The sequence below is a fragment of the Corticium candelabrum genome, chromosome 4 (assembly GCF_963422355.1).
Source record: "Corticium candelabrum chromosome 4, ooCorCand1.1, whole genome shotgun sequence".
Classification (NCBI taxonomy): Eukaryota; Metazoa; Porifera; class Homoscleromorpha; order Homosclerophorida; family Plakinidae; genus Corticium; species Corticium candelabrum.
The window spans coordinates 8,098,550-8,114,924 of NC_085088.1; the positions used below are offsets into that span (position 1 = coordinate 8,098,550).

The 16,375-nt window shown below is 41.8% G+C and overlaps 2 protein-coding genes across 2 annotated transcripts in view; one reads left to right on the forward strand and one right to left on the reverse strand.

Annotated features, from left to right (window-relative positions):
- The first annotated feature begins 719 nt into the window (after window positions 1-719).
- Window positions 720-16,110, forward strand: LOC134178328 (uncharacterized). The gene is made up of 6 exons (XM_062645191.1): window positions 720-835; window positions 916-1,107; window positions 8,458-8,523; window positions 12,868-13,083; window positions 13,151-14,914; window positions 15,845-16,110. The coding sequence occupies exons 1-6, from the start codon at window positions 820-822 to the stop codon at window positions 16,108-16,110; spliced, it is 2,520 nt and encodes an 839-aa protein (XP_062501175.1). The 5' UTR covers window positions 720-819.
- The window catches only part of LOC134178329 (intraflagellar transport protein 74 homolog), a 33,860-nt gene continuing 33,592 nt past the window's right edge, over window positions 16,108-16,375 (reverse strand). The window contains exon 26 of the mRNA XM_062645192.1: window positions 16,108-16,326. Coding sequence (XP_062501176.1) covers window positions 16,205-16,326 — 122 coding nt within the window. The 3' untranslated portion in view covers window positions 16,108-16,204. The remainder of the gene's footprint in view (window positions 16,327-16,375) is intronic.

Here is a 16,375-nt window from a genome sequence, read left to right on the forward strand (position 1 = left end):
AATACCCTACTTTTGATTGTGCAAGTCAAACCTTTTTTACTCTAGATTGCGTAACAAGCCAGTAAGATAACTGCTACATAGGAAAATTTTGTTCCCCGGATGTTCAAACGGCACCGTACGATCTCTACGCTGCAGAGAGTGATGAGAAATTGGCTAGAAATACGTAGAAACATGTCTAAACATGTCTTAAAAGTTGATTTTAGCACTATACGTCGAGATTCTCTCCTCAAAATCTCTACTGAGTGTCTAAATTTGCTCGTAAAATGACTATCTAGCGTGTTTCGGGCATCGGAAACTAGAGGGCGTGACTTCACTCAACTCTAACCACTAGCACAGCTACCACTGTACGCACGAAGCACGACGACACTGTCCATACGATTGTTTGGAAGATGAGATGTTAGGCTACTGCAACAAATAGATTCGGTTTGTGTCTGTGCTTTGGTAGCGCTACACGAGGTATTTGTCCGGGTCTAGAGGTAGGGCGTGGTCAACGTTTAGTCGAGTCTCGTTCTCGCTAGAACGAGCCAAATCCATTGATTGTCACGAATCAAGAATAGTTACCTAACGTCTCTACGTTGTCGTATATTTCGTCCTTAGCCAATTGCGTTGGACCAAGATCTCGTGTCCGAATCTATAGCTGTTAGCCGAAACTAGATACGGGACTCTATATGACTCTACAACTGCTGTGTCGCGAAAGGTGTATGGGTTTACGAGGATACGTGGTCGTTATTTGCAGTGTTATGTGGGAAGGGTCGGTATCACGTACATTTTAGCAGGGTGGTGAGGTTTTTTCTTAGTTAATTCTAAGGTCGCCTCGGAATGGATGAGCAAGAGGGTGAGGCATTCTAAAATGGAGCGTGCCGGTGCAATCAAACTATATTGAATTGGCTCCACTTTGTGCTTTCTTTGGTGTAGGTCGAACTCTTGTGCTTGCTGAGCTCAAAAACGCCTACCCTCGGTCAGTGCCTTTTAGACACCTGCTGCAACAGCTACGGTTTGAATCGAAAGCAGCTCTTAACCGTCTGTTGTATAAGATGCTTGAACAGAAGGACATAAGAAGAGCCCGTGTAAGCCCTCCGATGTGGACTCTGTTCAGCACACCGGCAGGTGAGAGTTACAAATTAAAGTGCAGAGGAAGCCTAGACCTTGCAAGAAATGCTATGTACGTAATTTAGCAATCTTTTTAATTATACTTTCTGATTATTCTGTTTCTAAGACTGGTTTATTATGGGCTAGTGTGATCGAAATGTGTAATACATGTAAGATGGTCAGTTTTATGCGGAATATCATTTGCTTCTACTTTCTATTAGGAAATGTGCCTCCGACTTTCACACATAATTATCTAGGGCGCATTTCTTTTACCTCCATCAGCTCAACCGGTTGAAGGGTAGAGGTGTACTCTAGTTGAGCGGAAGTAATCTCTGTGGAAGACAGTAAACGAAACACATGAGTGGAGACGAGCATGTGCACTCACCTGTTGGTTGTAATAGATTATGCCCACGAAGAACGTGATCTACTATTGTTTGGAGTCAGTCTTGCTGTTGCTATGGCTGAAGAAATGGAAGTTTTGATGCTCAAATCGTACTTTTGTCTGTTTTCCACCATTTCTCTCTATTTGGGCATGCACAATAGCCTACCTCCACCGAACTCTACCAGCTCAACCGACATTTTGCTGGTGGGGCTGGTGGAGCCGGTAGACCTCTACCACCTAATCCTGTGAAGATAAAAGAAACGTGCCAGAACTCTACTGCTTCAACCGGTTGAGTTGGTGGAGGTGAAAGAAACACACCCCTAAGAGCAGAAAAGATTATAAGGAAATGCGCCCTTACACGAAGTTCACGTACAAGGTTGTAATATGCTCTGTATGCTGACACAATATTGAGCTTATCTAGAAATGTTTGCTGGTACATAAGTTTGGGTAAAATTTAGCACTATTAGCAAAGTGCAGTCCCATTTAGGGGAAATTCCATATAATAAGAGTAGCCATTGTGCTGCTTTTCCAAAGTTTCTCTTCTTTACAGTGATATACGAATATCTGGTGAAGTAAAATCTTAAAGTATTTGTGTGTGTGGCTATTTTGGAGGTTGATTTTAATATACTGGATATATAGGAAATTGATATTAATGTTTAGATACACAACAACGTACACCAACGTGTTACCACTCTGCTACTATCAAATAGCAATTCCCCTATAATATTACGTAGTACCAGGAGTGGAGTATTATGGCCCTCACCCACCTTATGGACGGTAGGAATTGTGCTAGCATCTAGATAGTAGCATGCACACACACGCATGCACACACACAACACACACACACACACACACACACACACACACACACACACACACACACACACACACACACACACACACCATGCAGCTGGCTTACTCGGACTGCAGCGGGCGCATGGCTGGTGAAGAATAGTGTACAGTGGCTGGTGAAGAATAGGGTAGTTGCCACTACCTACGCTACTTGTCATGCAGTGAAGAAGCCGCACCTTCCGTGGCACATAGACGGACGCACGCACGCAATAGCGGCCCGGTGAGCTTTTTTAATTATAGCGGGCACATCTTGCATTCTATTATAGACCAGTTGGGAATTAGAGGATTGATGGCCAACTAAAGAAGCACATTTGCGAAATCTTTCTGCTGTTCTTGAAAGAATTCAGCAAGCCGGTCTTTGCCTTAGGAAACAAATGTGTTTCTTTCAGGACTCAATTACGTGTCTTGGTCACGTTATTGATCATTGCGGTGCATGTCTTCATCACGTTATGGAAGACGGTAAAGAAAGACCTATAGCATATGCATCTAAATGTGTACTCCCAAATTGAGAGGGAATGTCTCTCAATAGTGTTTTGAGCACAAATTCTGGCATTACCTTCTGGGTCGTAGATTTCAACTTTGTACTGATCACAGACCTCTTGTTTCTCTCTTTGATGTTACAAGGTTACAACACCGACACGCTCAAGCTTTCGTTCAGTGCATTGGGCCTTACAATTTGTCTCAGTTCGATTATGAGATTGTTTATCAAACTTCAGCTTCTCATGGAAACGCTGATTGCCTATCTCGTCTTCCTGTGAGCTCTGATGACGAGTTTGATGAATTCAGCAGGTCAGAGGAAAACACTGAGCGCGACGTTGTTGATGAATTAGAATGCCAGTTGATTCAAAATGGTCCGATTCAATATCAGGAGCTGCAAAATATGTTAAATAAAGCAGATCCCATTCTTCAACGCCTAATTCACTATATGCATAACGGTTGGCCATCACGTCTGAGAGACAAGCTTTTGCGTCTTGTCAACAACAGTTGTATGTTAAGAGATGGATGTGTTCTGAAACATGCAGAGGCAACATGTATTGTTGTCCTAAGTGCCATCAGACTGCAGCTTTTAAAACAGTTGCACTGTGCTCACGTTGGTGCAGACCGAATAAGGGCCATGGTCTGGCAATACTTTTGGTGGCCAGGACTAGACAAGGACATCAAAGAAATGGTGCAGCATTGTCAACCTTGTGCCTTACACCAGCGTTCTTCACTAACTGTGGCCCTCCATCCATGGGAATTCCCAGACCATCCATGGATCAGACTACATGTAGACTTTGCAGGACCATTTCAAAACAAAATGTGGCTTCTTGCAGTTGACGCTCATTCTAATTGGCCTGAGTTACATCAAGTGTCAGTTGGATCTACATCAGCTTGTCGGACTATCTCATGTCTCAGAGAGCTTTTTGCTCGCTTTGGTGTTCCCAAACAAGTGGTGACAGACAATGGCCTGCAATTTGTGTTTGCAGAATTTAAACAGTTTTGCAAACAGCAAAGTATATTACACACGTTGTTTCTGCCGTATCACCCGAAGAGCAATGGCCAAGTCGAACGGTTTGTACAAATCATTTAAGCAGGCAGTTTGAAAAGGAATGGTCGCTTCGAGAGCTGCTCTTGGTGAAGTTGTTACAGATTTTTGGTGGTTTATTGGAACACTATCACAACGACAAGGAATTTACCAACATGGCTGTTATTAAATAGAGGTCTCAAATGTCAATTCAACTTGTTGCTTCTTTCCACCCCAAGAATATTAGATGGCAAATTACAGGACAGGGTGCGGGAGTCTTAAGAGAAGCAAGACTGCCCATGGCCTAACGGCTTGAGACAGAGATGAATTTCAGGAAGGCGATTAGGTCTTATTTCGCCATGGAGTCCAATCCAAAGAGTGGAAGATTGGTTGAATTAGTAGGGTCTTGGGGAGAAGATACTATATAGTGGGGATTGGTTGAAACAGTAGAAAGGTCCATATCAATCAGTTGCAGTCATATTGCACGGGTATTCAGGAGAAAGAGGAGAGAGCTACTGCTGTTACTACAGCTGCACTTCCAGTTCAGACTAGATCTAGGGTTTGAGATGTCTGCAAGAAATGACACTACATCACTTACCTCTTCTGACAGTGAGTCAGATTCAGAACCATCAGAACCCATAGGGTGCGCAGGAGCAGCCGTGTCAACAAGGGTCCGCCACCTGACAGATACAGTAGCTGGACATTGTAATCTATTTAGTTGAGGAGGATAGTGTAGTGGGTTAGCTAAGGATTCCGTACGTACGGGATAGCTTTTGGGGTTCGTTCTAGAATTTTCTAGACGTTGCATTGTGTGCTAAGCTGCAAGCCTTAGCATTGGGTTGTATTGAGTACACTGGTTGCGGTTGTAACCGAAATACATTACATGACCCTTTCCAGAAGTCTATACCAAAGGCATATCAGTATGTGTTAACTATGCAAGATATGTTTAGTAGGTTTGTCTCCTTGCTCCTACAAAAGATTGTATGGCAGAGGCAGCAAGCAGTTCAAGTAGTGATGGATCGTTGGGTGTGTCAATTTAGAGCACCCCTGGCTATGCAGTCCGGTCAAGGTCCACACTTTACAGCGGAGGTACTTGAAGAAATGTGCAGGCAGCTTGGGGTGGCACACAGACTTAGTTCACCAAATTACCCGCGTTCTCAGGCCAAGTAGAGAGGCAAAATCAGTTGCTAGACCGTGTACGATGTGTAATAGAGGACAATTCAATTTCGTGGCCTAGGGCAGTGACAGCCATACAACTAGCTCACATTACAGCGGTCAGTGGAACAACTGGATACTCACCCCATCAACTCCTGTATAACCAAGAGCCAAGAAGACCAGAATTTTTCTAGTGAAAGATTGGCAGAGTCCGGACAACCAGCAGGTGAGATGTGGGGAACGCTGGAGGAGAACGTTTGACAAATGGCAAGGCATCAAGTAGAAAAGACTTTACAGCTGGTGAATGGGATTTACAGAAAAGTAACGAAACACATTGAACATCATCAGGAAAAGCAGAAACAGAGAGTGACAGAACCAAGGAAGCCGTTTGGTATGCAGAAAATTACAACATTTAGAGAGATGGAAATTAGGCAACATGGCTCCCTATGAAAGTCCACAGTATCGGGTAATTGATAGAAAAGGATGCACCTATTGGTGTCAACAACTGCAGACAGCTAATCCCAGGATTTATTGACGACATTATGACGAATTGGAAGCCGCACCAGAGGCAGCCCTGTCGTGGGAGCAGCATTCAGAACAGGAGGTTGTTTTGTCAAGTACAAGTGTAGAAGATCAAGATTCAGATGAAAGCACGGGAATGGTGACAGGCAATTTGGGGGAGGAAGCAAGAGATCAGGTGGATAGGGAGGTGAGAGCCTCAAGGAGGATGAGGAGACAACCAAGACAGCAGAGCCCTGATTCTCAGCAGAAACGATATCAGGAAGTGGAGTATGAAAGTCAAGACATGGACGATGATTTATAAGTTGTATAGGTAGTTAGGACACTGATGGTTGTATAGTAGAACACTAATTGGTAGAAGGGGAGTGTGATAAGGGATGCGCATGCGTAGGATTACCTATATGTAAGTGTGCACTTGTAAATAGAGTTCAGTCTTGTGTTTGGCATTGTGTGTCTTGGTCATCACACTGACGTCACGTGACAGTGATCCCAAAAAGAACTGCATAGCGTGGTCTGAGCTGATGAAAGCAACAACTAGGTAGAAAACGATAGAACCTCATGTTGACGATTATGAAGTCTGGCAGAGAATTATGTTGACACTGCAAGAGGGGTTCATGAGTATCATTGGTGTACTCCAGGTTGCCCTCCTTCTACCCGTGCACTCAGTAGAGTACAAAAGAGGATTCTCTCTTGTCAAGAGGGTGCCTATCTGCTGAAACTGTAACTGACCTAATGACATTAAGTTAAGTGGAGTACAGGCAGACCCCTCATCAAATTGTCTCAGTCCTATTGATCTCTGTCTGCTTGGTGACTGACAAGTGGAGGATTTGGACGATGATCTGAGCAAAGGCATGTGGACATAAGAGTGGAAGAACCAAAGAAAAAAAACAACCACCTCAAGTAGTGACTCTCATTCTGACACAGATTACAATTTGCCAAAGTGACATTGTTGCAGATCAACTATTTATATCACTAAACCTAGCAGCTGCTTAGCTTTGGTGTAAATTGTATCCATGTTTAATTTAATTCATTTTAATATAATGTCCTAATCATTCTAGCCTTCATGTTCAAAAATACAAGAACACCTTGGACAGACGAAGGCAGTTAAGGACAGGGAGGCAATTCTTTACTTGTCCCTTTGACAGGCAAAATGAGACTCTGAAATTTGAACCCTGCACTACCTACTTTCTGTATGTAGCTTTATCATTATGGCCTGAGATTATCTGTAGGGATGCTCTAGCTGCCAAGGACTTGAGAAGTAAGTGGAAACAGATTATGTATTATAACTGTTGACACAGTGCTTGATGTTGCAACCTCTCTATTCACGAGACTAGCAGCAGTACGACAGCAACTGAGGGAAATGATTGTACCAAGTAGTCACTAACAAGGGCAGAGTACTAAGGCGAAATTGCCATCAGTTGCAATATTGACCTTCCATTGAAGATTTCATTGAATGGTTTCAAGAGAACACCAAATGTAAGCAGATGCTCCTAATGTGCAGCCGCTCAAGAGACATCTTGGAGAAGAGGAGGAGAGAAGGCAGAAAAATGAATTAGATTGGAGGGACTAATTAAATTCCCTGTTTGGAAGAATGATTATGTTTAGGCTTGCAGTATCGTTTGATAGCTTTTTGTCAAGAAGGGATATGTATACGAGATATTAAGTAGTAGAAGAGTAGTAACACATTGGTGTATGTTGTGTATATAGTGTACATTGTGTATATAGTGTACGTTGTGTATCTAAATACTGCAGTGATGACATTAGGGTTGTACCTATGGGCATATATGTCAGTGCGCACGTAGCTCTCCTTATAGGATGGTGCCCTCTATTACATATGGTTGTGATAATAAAGACAAGGGTATTTTTATTTCATGTGCTATCACTTGCCAATTGGGAACAAACTGTTATTAAAACTGTGGTTGTCTAGGCTTAGATTGTGTGTGTATCAATCGCTTTCACTCTTTTGGATGGTGCAAGTTCTGCAAGCTGACTCTTCGGTAACAAGGCATGAGTTTATATGAAAGCGATTGCCTTTCTAGCGCGTTTCTTTAATGTAATATGAAACCAGATCTATGAACAAGCAGGAGACTCTGCTTTTCACTTTGTACTGTTCTGCAGGCTATCAGGCTTTTGCCACTGGATGTCTCACATTACTACTCTGTCTTTCTCTGTTATTGTTAGTAGAATCACTCTCTCCATTTCAGGAAGGTTTCCTTAACCACAAATTGAATGAGACGAGTGGAGTAGTGCTGCTGATAAGACACTGTTACACGTTATTCTCTGAGATGTCAGCACTCTCGTGCAGTACTGTTAGGACTAAGATTTACTTCTTCATTCGTATATGTCACTAGGGAGGACAACTTCGAAGAGGGCCAGCACAATGACTTCTTTCATGGCGCATCACTTGTATCCCCATGAGAAATTCTCCTTTATTTAAGTTTATTAAGATAATGACAGCAAGGGTGAGGTAGAGAAGAAAGGTGCTAGATAATATCTGTATTTTTGTATCTGACAAATTTGAGAACTGCACAGTTGTTGGTTGCATATTCCATGTCGTGCCATGGTAGCTCATCTTGTGGTTGTCCTTCCTCATTTCATTGCTAGTGAAGAATTGGTATTTGGTTTTGTCTGACTAACGACAACTTGTTATACAGGTTTATGTTTGTCTTTGGAAGAAATGCTGCTAATGGTAGAGTATTGCTTAGTCAATGTCTTGTATGCATATTTAGGATAGGGTTTAATGCTCTGTCTTTTGCATTCTATAAGTGCCGTGGCTGTAAAAGTGGTTATATTGTAGTACATGTCTAGTTGAGTGATAGTGTTGAGTGACAAATATCATCTTGTCAATGCTACTCTTAACAAGGACTGCACTACATGTACTTGGACTAGATGTTGTGTTTTCGAGATTAGAGACATTTTGATTTGATTAGTAAAGCATTATGCATTTCTATTGCAGATGGTATGGCTAAGGAGCCTTTAAGTTGTGCTACAGAAGATCAAGAACTAGAAGGTGTCTTGTCTGGTTAGTTCATCTTAAAGCATAATTGTGTCAGGGTAACTTCAGCTATAAGCCATGTTGTGAGCGCAACGTAGGTAAACAGCAAGGGTATGGCAGACTTAGCACAAGCTTAAGCGTGTGCTGACAACATTTTTGGGCCACTGACAACTTACACAATATAGCTCACGGTGAAAATCTCAGTTCTACACCCAAGACAACAAATGACTAAATCCAGCTAATCTCCCATACTGCATAAAGTCCTTCTAGTTACACTAGCTGAACAAGTGAAGAGTAAGAGTTCTAGCTCCTACTTTATATGGAATTAACCACCAGTTAGTCCACGCTATAATCTCTCCCTCACATTTTTAATTCAGCAAATATGGTCAAATTACATAAGAAATCTGGCTTCCTCCGGTGCCGTCAATTAACTGTGCAATCTCAGAATTTGACTCATATCCTGATCATGCATTCTCTTCTTATGGTTGACTTGTGACAAGCCATAAGAAACAGGACTTTGTAAAAGTCAAATGGCTTAGTGAAGAGCGTGCTTAAAATTTATAAGGTTTGACTAGCGTCTGGTTTGTAACTATGTATGTGGCTGGCTGGCTGACTATGTCTGTCATGCCCATGAATGTGCCACACCATTAGCGCAATTCAATTCTGAGCAGTATCTGTGATTTGTTGTACATGGCAACTAGAAACAATGGACAAACCACAAATCAGATCTGCAAAATGTTCATGAAAGAGTTGTTTACCAGAACAGTGTAATTCATTTTTTGCGGTGCCAGGTCTAGTCGGAAATAACAACAAAACTTGCCGGTCTGTGATTGCTAACACGAAATCAATCGCTTTTGTACCTTACGATATTTTTGTCGCAACCTAACATTGCATAACCAAGAGTGACACTTACCATATAACCATTTTTCACACGACTTTTTATTGCCGGCTCTTTATAAGCACCATTTGCAGTCACATTCGACAGGAATAAGCACCATCTTTTTACCACCACACTTGCCAGTCTCTGATTACACAAGAACAAAGTATTGGCTGTGCAACTTTACCCACCAGGCTATTGTCTGACTTTGATTCCTGATTTCCATTTTTTATTTTGCATTGACATACAGGTAAAAGCTGTCACTGGTGTTTTTCCACCTCTTTATGCTGGAATTTAATGTGCAAGGTAGAAGTCATGTTTTTGATAGATTTGGCCGAAAAGAGTGTCCAATCAATTTGCACACAGAATCATTGCTTGATATATGGCAATTTATAATATCAGAATGGTTTTAGGGTGTAACCGACAGCAAAATGATGAATTAGAGTTTATTCATAGCAATGTACAGGTTGGCAGTGGGCTAGCGGTCTTTTGGGACCTTCTGTTTTCTTACTAACATCACTATGACAGGATGACTGGCAGTGAATGGGATGAACTACTGTACATATGGGAGAGTTATGCAAGACATTGCATGAAGATTCTTGAGCTGACGTAGTAGCAGTGGTGATAGATTCCCTTGGTGAACTGCCTATGTGCTAACCATCAGTGCCCTTAGTCACGTGTTCTCAGAATTTTAAAGACTGCAGTACAAAATTAAAATAGTTTTATTGCATGCTTTGTTAGTTAGCATCTGTATGCCCCCCAAAAAATATAATTTTATTTTTGAAGTTACATTTGTGAAATATTGAGGTGAAAAGTTGCTTCCAGTTGTTTATGTTTGGTATAGTAGGCATACACACCGTGAGGTATTTGAGGAGCGAAAGTGGTTATAGCGCATGCAAGGCAATACAAATGTCTTGGGGTTCGGCAGCTGAATGCGGTAAGCACGTGTTTTTGGAGTCCAGCTGTCACCAGTACTTCGGTATACTCAACCCGTCTCATGAACTGTTTGTAACACCAGCTGCGGAAGCTACCGCTCCTACATATTTGTCTCAACTCCTGTTGGCAACGCCGGCAGGGGTGGTGAACAGCATACCGCCAGCACCCCACCAGTCACTTCTCTCTCCCTCACCGTAGAGCCTTCATTTAAACCAATCAACACAGTATAGAAATGCAAAACCGGGTTGGGGATACTGGAGTCGTGCCGATAGTTTGGCATGCATCATTGACATGTGACTGCTGGACCCCTAGCCACTTCAAACGCCTTACTACAAGAGGTAAACCTCTGGTTGCCTGCTGGCTGCAGTAATGTGCTCAGAAAGAAAGTGTGGCTTTGATTCGCTTGTCCGATAATGCCAAAATGGGAAAGAAATGAGAAATCGGTGGGATGGGCGAACCGCACATTCAGACCTGTCTAGTACGTACGTACTCTCAGCTAGAATGTTTCGAAACAGAAGAAACATTACTATGAGGCTTTGAGCTTTTACCCAACGTAAACGGAGACTGAAGCCTGCCTGATGGATTGAGCTGCGTGGGCGATTTGTGTAATAGGAAACCATTGGGAGAATTGTAACGTGACATGTACGTGGAAGTCAACAAATACAGAAGAAGAGAAATGTCGAAATTAAGCATGATAAATGAAAGGTTAAGTCCTGTAGAATTCTAAGGATAGAGTTGCTGAATATACCCACTAGACGGGTCTGAATGTGTGGTTGGCCTATCCCACTGATGTCTCGCTTATTTCACTCGCACTGCCCATTTTTTCACATCTTGCCATTATTGGAGAAGCGAATAAAAGCCACACTTTCTTTCTGAGCACTTTACTGCAGCCTGCAGGCAACCAGAGGTTTACTTCTTGCAAGACATTTGTATTGCCTTGCATACGCTATAGCCACCTTCGCTCTTCCAAATACATCACAGGGTGTATGCCTACTATACCGAATATAAACAACCGTAAGCAACTTTGTGCATCAATATCTTCACAACTGTAACTTTAAAATAGGAATTTTATTTTTGGGGGGCATTAGCTTAAGGAAATCTCTGGAGAACTGCGCAGATTTAGTGCGCAGCCGAAATAGCGAGGTCCGGTGATCGAGTGAAGTGTTCCTGCATATGGATGAGTGCTTTGTAAACTGTTAGAACACGATCGACGACAGTGTCTGTTGCCGTTACGCCAAAGGATCTCACAAAATGCCAATTCTCTTGAATGTTGCCAAAAGGAAAAAATTTGCAAGAAAAGAAGGTCAGTCTGCAGACAGTCTGAAAGTAGCACGAGGGTTTCCACCGTTCTTGGAGCGACAGAAACAACAGAGAGAAACCATTTTCGGGAACGTGATTGCGTCAGTAAGCTTCACGTGATCTGATGGCGCGCAAAAACGCTTTACTTGAGGGACGAAATTCTTGAAACACCCCTGTTAGTTTGTAAGTTTTAAATTTTCTTAATGTACATCTGTCGGGTTTGCTCTGAGATAGCGCTCAGATAACCAACTTGGTTAGTTTGGATTTCCCATTAGCAAGCGAAGGCAAAGCCAGCAACTACAGCATATCTCCGGGATGCTTCTTAAGAACTAACAAAATGCAATAACCCTTTAAAGCCACGCCCATGTAGCATTTTTCTGCCAACTAGGGATTTTGGGAACTTGAACACTGCTCATATGAACAAATGTTAGTGTCTGCACACAATTCAGGTTATGGTTAGTCTTTGACTGACATCATAAAATGCAAAACATTGAGATTTATGCACCTTTTTGTGTACAGAATCTAAATCTTTTCATAAAAACACAAAGGGTGTGTTTTACACCACTCAGTTTTCATTAGTTTGCTTTTGTGGTAGTGTTTACACTAATGATTGTTAATTGAAGTAATTCTAAAGTTTGAGAGACTGGCCTTGGATTTTTTACTTAGTCTGCATGTGACCTGCTGTGTGAACTGGAACCCATGCGTTGGAGCACAAAAATGAATGCTACCTTTGTGACAGCATGTTTTGTTGTCTTATGAGACAAATAATGGTACGTCACAAAGGAGGAATGATTCTTTGAAACAATACGAGGGAGATTAAACAAATTCCATACCAGCATTATGGGGAATTCATACAATTTTTGTGTTTCACCTTAATTAAAAATATTTGCATACACTACTCAAATATTTCACATTAATCTTCTGAGTTATGAAAGCAGCCATCGCAATTGGAATGCACATGCTTAACTGACAGAATATTTTCAAAGACCACTAACAAGTAAGAGATGTTAATGACATTCTAAAGGATTTTAGACAGCATAAATGCAATCTTACTAGAGCATAAATGCAATCTTACTAGAGTACGTTTTGGTGACACCTTTAGTACATAGTTACCATAACACGTCCTAATATATTAATGTAATACTAATATTACTTTTTGATAACTGGATGCCAATAAACTAAGTAGCGATTAGTCATTAGAGTAGCAGTTACAATTAGTCTGAGAGCAAAAGGATGTAAACGTTGTGTTTAATGTGCAGGTCTTCCAGTTGTTGAACAGCAGTTGGTTTGTGAATTATATGACATGGCTCCCAAATTGTGTCGTGCAGTTGATCTTGTGAAATCTTTGGGTTTGTCAAACAAAGAGGAAGCTAACAAGCATTTGTATGCTCTCAAGGAACGTGGCTTGGTGCAGGTAGTTAATGAAGAACAGGGAGGGAATCCATTGTGGAAGTGTAATTCTGTGAAAATGCAAGGTGCAAGTGCAGTGTACAATCATAATTGTAAGCACTTAGCTGTAGTCTTGTGCTTTTATGTCTTCAGGAATTGGAACCAGAACTTTTACTTCTGAAGGTCAAGACAAGGAGCAGACAAATTCTGGACGTAGCTCACAGAATGTAGATAGATTGCATATGAAGTCAGAGGTAAGGAGGCAGAAGAAAGATGAATTTCAACCATATAACCATCGAGGAGATCCATATTTGCATCAGAACATACATCAGAGTAGACGGAAAAGTAATGGACAAGGTTTTAAACAGATACCTGCTGGTAGACAACAGCTACATCAACGACGACAGCAGCAGCAACAACAGCAGTATAGCGAACGTTGTAGACAGCGAAAACATAAAACTTTTGATGAGCAGCAAGTCTGTTACTGGAAGGATGAGAAGCAAATTGAAAATGAAGATGGTGAAGACTTATTTGTGAATAGCGGAAGTGACACTAGGAATGTGCAGTTAGATGGAGACTCGCTGAAAATTTCTGTGTCGTTCAAAGAATCTGATAGCAACAATTATGAGACTTCATCCTACTTTCCATTGAACGCAAGTTGTCAGGAAGATGAGTCAGAACAGCAGCGTGAGAAATTGAAATCTAACTGTGTGGATGTCAACAGGAAAGTAGCCATTGCACAATCTTTTTCTGAAACGTCGGCTGTAAGACACACTGTTGATAGAACTGGAAGTGATGATGTAAGCAGTTCCTTACACAGGACCTTTAGCCCACCATCAGATAAAACTGTACATACTCCACTGTCGTTATCTTCTCACACAATCAGTCCAAGAAGCAATGTTGATAGAACTGGAAGTGATGATGTAAGCAGTTCCTTACGCAGGACCTTTAGCCCACCATCTGATAAAGCTGTACATACTCCACTGTCGTTATCTTCTCTCACAATCAGTCCAAGAAGCAATGCAACCCCATCACCCCACTTGTCTTTACAACAACCTATCTTACCAGGAAACGAGTCTACATTTGCAAAATTAAGTGTTGGCTTGCCACCTCAATCTAGTGTACATCTAACCTCATTTTCACCATCAAATTCTGCCAATGGATTTTCTCATAGGGAATCATTACATCCACAACGACCTTCTTTAGCTCAAATGAAAGCTCTGGTTGGACCTGGTAATGTACGCTCTCCTTCTTCCTTACCAGGATTGCTGAACCGACCACCAACACAGTTTGGAGTGCCCACCCAGCCTAGCTTGAGAATGCTGGTTACTGATCCGAAACTAGTGGCAAATCAAACAGCAGCTTCTTCCGCAATGGGGCAATTTCTACCTCTTTCAACCACTACTATTTGTCCAAGAAGCCACTCTGTGCCAGCACTGCATGTCCAACAGCAGCAGTTAGCTGAGATATGTTTGGAACATAAAGTAGAACCACGATATGATGTTGCACAGGATAGTTTGGGAAAGTGGACAGCAGTGGTGCAGTGTGGGAAGGAGGTATATACAGTATCTGGCTGTAATTCTGATACTGATGCTAAGGAGAGAGTTGCCACCGTTGCAGTTTCTCAACTACAGAAAAGAACCGAATCGCAAGCAGATGAAGCCATCTCACCTGATCAGACTCAGGTGAAACCAAACCTTGTAAATGATGTTGACTACAAGTGGCTTTTGAAGGTACAATGTGAAGATCAGTACAAAGTCACACCTGAATACAGTGTAAAGAGACTGGGAGGTCGATATTCTGGAGTTGTATGTATTGGAACAAAACAAACATATGCTACCTGTAAACCATATCCAACTAGAAAGCAGGCAGAGATAGAGGCTGCCAAATTGGCTCTTGCTTCAATGCAGTCTCAAGGTTGTGGCCTGTGTGTGTGTGTGTGTGTGTGTGTGTGTGTGTGTGTGTGTGTGTGTGTGTGTGTGTGTGTGTGTGTGTGTGTGTGTGTGTGTGTGTGTGTGTGTGTGTGTGTGTGTGTGGTGTGTGCACGTGTGTGTGTGTGTGTGTGTGTGTGTGTGTGTGTGTGTGTGTGTGTGTGTGTGTGTGTGTGTGTGTGTACATGCACGCGTGCATGCACACATGCATGTCCGTATGCATGTGTGTGTGTGTGCATGTGTTCGCACACGCACATAATTATGTATGTGAGTCCACAACAGTTGACTTTGATAGAATGGTTCTTGCATTTGGTTTTGTTTTTACTCTTTACTTCTATGTCAGTGTTTCCTACAAGTAGTGGTGCAGCCTTGAATGATTTATATCCCCCCACTAAAATTAACTAGTACTATACTTCTTGTTTATTTTGGTAAGAAGTCTGTATGGCCTTGGAGGTACAGTATTTACAGCAGACAATTGTCCTTGACTCCCAAATGATGTTAGTGTATCTCTTCCAGCTTCTTTCTCTGTCTGTCCTGATTGCTGAATGTGTGCATGAAATCACGGCCATGTACTTGTTCCACACCCATTGCAAGTTTTCGATATGTGACAGTCAATTTCCATTTCGTCATTCTTTACCTTTGCTGTTTGCTACTACTGTGTCCTTTACAACTTGAGCTCTTCTTGTGAAGCCCATAAGAATTTTGTATCACTTTGCATCACTGTGATAGCTAATCCATCATTTCAACCCTTAATGGTTGTTAAGCAAATTCCCTGCAATAGATCTTGAAATCTCCTGCAACTGTATTCAAGATCGTTCGTCTCCAGTGACATATTCGTTTGAGTTGGGTGTGTATTGTCTGTTTGTATGTAGTCACCTGTACTGATAATAACAGTAATTTAGAATTGTTTTCACAGGGGATGATGGGAAGCCTGAAGCTGGCATCTCATTCAAGAATTCATTGCAACAATACTGTCAGAAACTAAACTACCCATACCCAGTCTATGAGACAAAGCAGATTGATCAACACTCATTTGAGAGTACAGTACGATTTTATAAAGCAGGGCAAAGTCTACAGTCTGCACCAAGTGAAGAGCATAGCAAAGGTGGATTTTTGACAAAGAAGGCTGCTGAGCAAAGTGCAGCAGAAGAAGCTCTTAAACTCACATGGAAACGCAACTGAATAGATACTGATTTAAACAGTTATCATTAGTATGCGCATAATGCCACATGTTACACACCCCGTGTGTAGAAAACAGCCGTAGCAGCATGCAAGACTAATAGCCAGATCCTGTTGTTTGTAGAGAATGTATGATCATTCCATTAAGTTCAGTCAACTGTTCATCAACTTGGTTCTTCACTGGCTGGTAGTCACTCTCCGTTGTTTTATCAGCAATATCTATAGAATTAGAATGCAGCAGTCAGTACAAAGATATCTCAGCAATGAT